The sequence below is a fragment of the Pyrus communis genome, chromosome 5, assembly GCF_963583255.1.
Source record: "Pyrus communis chromosome 5, drPyrComm1.1, whole genome shotgun sequence".
Lineage (NCBI taxonomy): Eukaryota > Viridiplantae > Streptophyta > Magnoliopsida > Rosales > Rosaceae > Pyrus > Pyrus communis.
Window position 1 is genome coordinate 8,964,312 of NC_084807.1, and position 7,278 is coordinate 8,971,589.

At 33.3% G+C, this 7,278-nt stretch overlaps 1 protein-coding gene across 1 annotated transcript; it reads left to right on the forward strand.

The window, feature by feature from the left end:
• The first annotated feature begins 974 nt into the window (after nt 1-974).
• Nucleotides 975-6,766, forward strand: LOC137735409 (transcription factor UNE10). The gene is made up of 6 exons (XM_068474834.1): nt 975-1,291; nt 1,514-2,150; nt 2,326-2,430; nt 3,191-3,256; nt 5,835-6,194; nt 6,341-6,766. The coding sequence occupies exons 1-6, from the start codon at nt 1,179-1,181 to the stop codon at nt 6,422-6,424; spliced, it is 1,365 nt and encodes a 454-aa protein (XP_068330935.1). The 5' UTR covers nt 975-1,178; the 3' UTR covers nt 6,425-6,766.
• Nucleotides 6,767-7,278: the final 512 nt, after the last annotated feature.

Consider the following 7,278-nt stretch of genomic DNA (forward strand, 5'->3'; position numbering starts at 1 on the left):
TCGATCTCACACCACAATTCACCTTGATATTAATAAGGCCTTTCCATTTTCATCTCTATCCCTCTCCTTTTCTCTACCACATAATATGGTCCATGTTTTCGTTTAATTTGCTTTTTGTCATCATCTCTTGGTAATGGAAACTCCTATTTGATGAACAACCGTCTCGTATAAGAAACAATATCACATGTATACTCAAAGCATGTATGTATTTCTATACACATGTATGTATACTTCTATCAAATTTGTATATCACATGTATACTTATGAAATAAAATGTGATGTATACATGTGTTATATAAACGTTCCAAGCTGGATAATGAATTTGTTAAAAAGTCTCACATAGGAAAAAAAAACAATTTTGCAATTATATGGTTCCCAAATTGTTGAACATACATATATATAACGCAGTAGCCACTTAGTACTATAAGTTAGTGAAATTTCTTTTATAAAAATTTTAGGTTCAAATCTCGTATATGACAAGTTTGAGATCTATTTATTCTTTCTTGATGTACAAATTAATTAAGCAAACAAACGTCCCCATCTACCCCCATCATTTAATCTACAAATACATTAATAATATATCTAATAATAAATCAAAGATTTAGTTGTTACTGTCACGAACGCAAAGCTGATTTTTGTTTTGAATAAACTACCCTTCTTGTTATTATTTTTTTCTACTTGGTTCACCTTTTTGGTATCTCAAATGGATAATCTCAGGTAACTCAAATTTTTAGATCAAATTTGTAAATCATGTGATATATCATAAGTATAAAATAAACACGTTAATTAATACTTAATAATTCAAATCATATAATTTATAATACATGATTTAAATAGAGAGTCTCTTTAACATTAGTACCCATCTCAAATAGTCAGATACTACTACTCAGAATTAAAAGCTGTCAGAGACATCTCCTTACTTTCTCAGGATATTATTAGCCAGCAGCTCTGGGCATAATAAAATGACCCGGCACCCTATCCTTCTCTTCTCATCATTCTCCCTTTTCCCATTCTCAAACAGTCAGGCCCTGCTTGTTCCATACACAAATTTGCACAATATAATTGAAGCACAGCAGAAGAAGAAACAACCATGTTAGACTATTAGTATATAATTACCCTCTTCCCTCTCAGATCTACTACACCATTACAAGTACTCAAATCAAGGGCTCTCTCAAAAAATGAGCCAGCGAGTTCCTAGCTGGGATCTTGATGAAACTACTACTACTCCACCTGCTCCTAGGCTCTCTTCTCGCTCCCACTCCCTTCACACAGCACCTACAGATGTCCCTCTGTATGCTAAACTCTCTCTTTCTCACTGGTTTGATTAGTTTTTAAGGGAAATGATTTCCGTACTATTTTGCTATGAATGCACACTCCTGTTTATTTTAGAGTTTGAATCGAGTAAGTCGAAGGAGAATTAAGTGGCAGAAATAAACGGAGAAGAAAAATGATGTACATAAAAGATTACCCATTATTAGTGAATCACTTAAATTATTTATACATTTATGTGCAGGTTGGACTACGAAGTAGCAGAGTTGACATGGGAAAACGGCGAGGTAGCCATGCACGGCTTAGGACCACCGCGCCTGTTGGCGAAGCCTTTATCTATGACTACTAAGTACACCACCTGGGACAAGCCCCGGGCAAGTGGCACCCTTGAATCAATAGTCAACCAAGCCACATCCACAGCTTTACCCTGTCCTCTCAAGCCTCCCTTTGATTCTTCCTCTGGTGGCGGCAGCGGCGCTAAGGAACTAGTGACCTGGTTTGATCGACACCGTGCTGTAGCAACGCCCTCCACCACTGTGACTATGGACGCATTGGTTCCTTGCAGGAACCAAAGTGATGACCCAAGTAGTCAAATGATCGAGTCCATATCCATGCCAGGGGTGATTTCTGGTGCGGGCATGGTAGGATGCTCCACTCGAGTAGATTCGTGCAGTGGCACCACTGGTGCCGCCACACACGACGATGACACCCTTCTTTCTGGAAAAGGAACGAGCTTGGCACGTGTCCCTGAAACGCCTGAGTGGAGCAGCAGATCGCAAAGTGTGAGTGGTAGTGCCACGTTTGGGATCGATAGCCAACATGTTACACTTGACAGTACAAAGGCAAGCGACTATGACTCCGTTTGTCACAGTAGACCACAGGCAAACTCCCTCTTTCACTCCCTAAATATGTGCATACGTGTTAGATAATTATATCTGAATTATTATTTGAATAATATAATGGATTTGTTGGTTACTAGGGTTTCCCTATTTTATTTTTATTTTTTAATTAATTTGTTATTTATTTCTTTATTGTTTTTTTTTCTTTTTTTTGAAGGGGGAGGTAGGAGATGAAGATGACAGAAAGAAACGAAGTACTGGAAAATCTTCGATTTCTACAAAAAGGAGTAGGGCTGCCGCTATTCATAACCAGTCTGAACGAGTATGTTAGCTCTCTCTTTTTATCCGAATTGAGCCTTTAGAAATACAATCCAGTCATATATGTACGTACAGAAGAATTTTCTTTTATTTGGACAACTCTAATATATACTTTTTTTTTACTTTGAAAAAAATTTCAATTTTAGTACCTAAACAAAAAGCTGTCAATGATACTTCAAAATTATGATTTCTCTCTCAGTTTACTTTGTCGCAATAAATGAACAAATTAATATATACATATATATATATATCAAATTTTTTTAATGAAAGGAAATGAATAATATAAATACAAAAATATTACTCTTATCCTACATATATTTGTGAATTCTACTTCTATTTAAAAACAATACAAATATACGACAAAGGTAACATTACACATATAAATATGTAAGACGAATTTTTCAGTTTGTTTATCAAGAACTGAGAATGTAACATATATATCAATGATTGGATTGAGTATAGTCTATACCTAGTGGATCCCAGTCTAAAGGTAGGTGATGAGCATATACAGTCCGATAGAAAACTACTTGACCTCTTCGGATTCAAATTATATATCATAATTGTTTCTTATTATCACAATAGCCGTTTCTTAACTACAGAATTTTTTTTTTTTTTAATTTTAACGAAAAGCTTCGGGTACTGTTCATTTTAATGAAAAATCATATTTTTACACTAAAAAGTCAATACTATTCATTTGAACTTTTATTTTGTAAACTTAAAGTTTTCAAGCTTTTTCCATTAATTTTTTTTTTTTTTTTTCACAGAAAAGGAGAGATAAGATCAATCAAAGGATGAAGACGCTGCAGAAGCTGGTCCCAAATTCCAGTAAGGTATGATGTTCCACTTTTGGGTTTATGTGCACTATCTTTCTTGTTTTTGTTTCATTGAATAATAGTAAAAGTGAAAAAACCTCAATAAATGTCAAATTAGATGTCAATAAGAGTTGTGTATTTTTGGTGACCTGATAATTAAAAATTTATAATCACTCATATTTAAATTTGATATTAATAATTATATTTAAAATATTAAAAACACAATATTTATTCTCCACATTTTAAGAAATCTAAAAATAAGTGATCATACATATTTTAGTCATCAGATAATCAATAAAACGTTTCTTGTGCTAATATCATCTAGTTATCATGTAGAGCCTTTGTAGTTTTAGTGGTACCGTAATTATTCTAACACTCGCGACAATAGGTACGATTCAAGTCCTCAACATCTTCTAAGCCAAAGGAAAAAGATACTAATTATCACTTGAGATTTCACAAGTTGTTCTCATCAATTGGGAGGAAATGCATGCATGCCCCAAGGGCCGCTATTGACAGAAAAATAGTCACTTCAGGGTACTTTTGGTTTCACATTTTGATTTATAAGCATGAGACAGGTCTACCGATTACCATAAATGTTGTCCAAAATCTCATTGCATTTGCATGTGGTTGTGTGTGTTTTTGGTGAATTCAATGATCCTAGTCCACGCATCCATTTTGTAACAATGTACAATTGAACGGGAGGTTGTTCGCTATGGGACAACTTCCTGATTCCACTTAAATATTTCCAAGTGGTAGGCCCTAATCCTTGTGTATTGTGATCCTCTCAAATAGATGACTTTTATGGCACCGGTTTACTATCGCGTGACATTCTTAAAAAGTGTCAAAAATAAATCATGCTACATTTACCATTTATTTGTACCACTTTTCTATTAGAGGTAGAACTCGCTAACGCATGTTGATCTCATCTCTATTAGAGAGATGATAGAAATATGTGTTAAGAATAGCATTTTTTTTTACCAATAAAAGACATGTATTAATTCTTTCCCCATGTCCTTGTGTTATTAGCACGATACTTCACTATGACGGTGAATTCGTGTCATACAAGTTGTTATCCCCGAATAAGAATAACTTTCTTCGTATATTATAAATCTCTAACCTGATGTGCAGCTGTAGGTGAATGATTTTTTCACCACTTACATACTTAATTATTTCCGTTGATTCTTCTTTGATTTGTTCAATCTAATGCCTCTTAAAAAGAAAAATGGTAGCTTAGGGTTGAAAAAAAAATGTGCATAATGGACAAAAGAACAAAGAAGTCGTAGAATAATAGAGAATGAAGTGGTATAAATCCATAACATGTAAATTTCTAACATGAAACATATATGTAGTAGTGGGTTAGAGATTGAATGTGAGATTAACATTTTGTAGGTTTTGAGAAAAGGAATTGCTATTTGTACTTCAAAATTCTTATTTTGCACTCTTCACAAGCTTTTTTTTTTTTGCTTCTAAATATAGAAAGTTTGAGTGCAAAATGAGAATTTTGGAGTGCCAATAACAGTTCCTTGAGAAAATATAATTGGATGTACAATTTCAAGTAGTAAAATTACCTTCAAAGGGTACATTTAACATTTTACTAAAAATTTAATTTTACTCCTTAAAATTCAATTTAATTTAACACCATAGTAATTTTTCCAAACATAATTCAATGACTATGTCCAATTAAGCAACTTCCTTAATTTTGACTTTGCACAATTTGTATTTTTGGGTGTCTAAAATAATCTTAATGACATTTGACATTTATTTAGTTAGTTACTTGTTATCTTAGCCCTTCCGAGCCCAGAAGAGATAGATAATCGTTGCTTGCCCCCAATTGTCCCCATTTGAAGGAAAAAAGAAGTAGTTACTTGTTATCAAGAGTTATTTTTCAAATTAATCAACGCAATTAAATGTCACCTGATGAAATAAATCTTGCGAATTGAAAAAATAAAAAATAAAAAATTTACTGCCATGTTTGAATGCATACTACTAATAAAATTACATCATAAAATAAATTACTGTTTATTACATATAATAAATATACATAGGCCCCTTGAGTAGATGGATTCCCATTTTTTTTGTAAATGGGGATTAGTTGTGGACTTGCTTCACATCGAACTTAAACGATCTAAATTGTCTATTTTGTAAGTCTTGATTCATAAATTATCCTTGCAAAAATTCAATTCAACAATGAAACTTCATTGTTTCTTATAGAACAAAATGTTCGTCAATTTCTTTAAACTCAATTAGATATTTCAAATATTTCTAATTTGGCTAATATTTTGCAAGAGATAATCTATGAGGTGCAGCTTGAAAACTAGATAGTTTAGATCATTGAAGTTCAATGTTGTGTGGGCCACCACTAGTCCTCATTTAGAAAAATTGGAAATCCCCTCCCTTAAAGGCCTCATATATATATATATATATATATATATATATATGTATGTATGTATGTATGTATGTATATGTAAAATAACAATACAACATGCCTAATCTATGTGATAATACATGCAAAAAATGTTATTTGATTCGAAACCGGGCCTAATATATGCAATAAAACATACAATTATATCTCTAAATAACCAACATTTTATTTCAGACTGATAAAGCTTCAATGCTAGACGAAGTGATTGAATATTTGAAGCAATTGCAAGCACAAGTCCAAATGATAAGCAGAATGAACATGCCTACCATGATGTTACCAATGGCCATGCAACAACTTCAAATGTCTATGATGGCCGCCGCCCCAAGAAACATGGGGATGGGCATGGGAATAGGGATGGGAATGGGAATGGACATGAACAACATTGGCCGCCCAGGCATTCCTCCGGTTCTTCACCCATCTGCATTCATGCCCATGGCGGCTTCTTGGGATGGCACCGGCGGTGACAGGCTACCAGCTGCTTCAACGGGAGTAATGCCTGATCACTTGTCCGCGTTCCTCGCATGCCAATCACAGGTATGCTTTGAATCTAGAATTTAATTTACTGATTAAATTTTATATTATATTTACAATAAAACTATTTCGACAGACAAAGCAGTATTAATTAAAACGGAGATTATAGCATTGCCCCCTTAACGTTTGTATTTCGAACTTTTTCGCAGCCTATGACCATGGATGCTTACAGCATGATGGCAGCCATGTATCAGCAGTTCCATCAACCTCCAGCATCTAGCTCTAAGGGCTAATAAGCAAGATATCACATGCTCCATACTTATGAATGGGCAAGAACTGGTTTGAACGTCGATTTCGAATACTATGGTGCAATAATGTCTTTGATTATATCAGCTGGCTACATGTATATGATTGGTATCTTTCAATGAGAATCAATATAGAGTAAGACCTCTTTATATTACACAGTTGAGACCAAGTCATATAACTTTAGGAAGATTATATTACTTAATAGATGTGTAGGTAAAAAAGATTACTTTATTAACTTATTCTTAATGAATGTGGTATTTTCTAAAGAGGATTCCTTAGGCGCCAACTATTTTATTTCCTACATATTTTTGTACTCATTAACAATTATAACTATGTGGATGTGTGTTTCATTAAGATGGACTAAGAAAAATTATAACTTATTATAATATGGAGTTTATTCCGATACATAATTGGTCCCAAGTTGGGACTGAAATTTTTTATGACTTCATGAGATTATTCCATTATAGATATTACTTTAGAGAGGTTTTATTTTATAGATATTACTTTAGAGAGGTTTTATTGTAGTATTAGTTTTTTATTCCGCGGAATGATTTGAGATCCTTCATTTCGGGTGAATTGTAGTGCACTACAGGGGCATTCTGTGTACACTTAAGTTTAAGTTTCAACTAATTGTTGCGAAAATTATAGTAATCAAAATTAAACAAATGCTCACAAGCAAGTGTATGAATCAAAAGATAGTACATGAAGCAACACAGATTACCTTCCCACAAAGATTTGATTTAATCCTAAGAAACCTTACCTAATTAAGTTAAATTATAACTAATTTAAACTTGAAAATAAAAATTGAAAAGTTTTGTTGAAAACAATTTGTGGTTGTTGA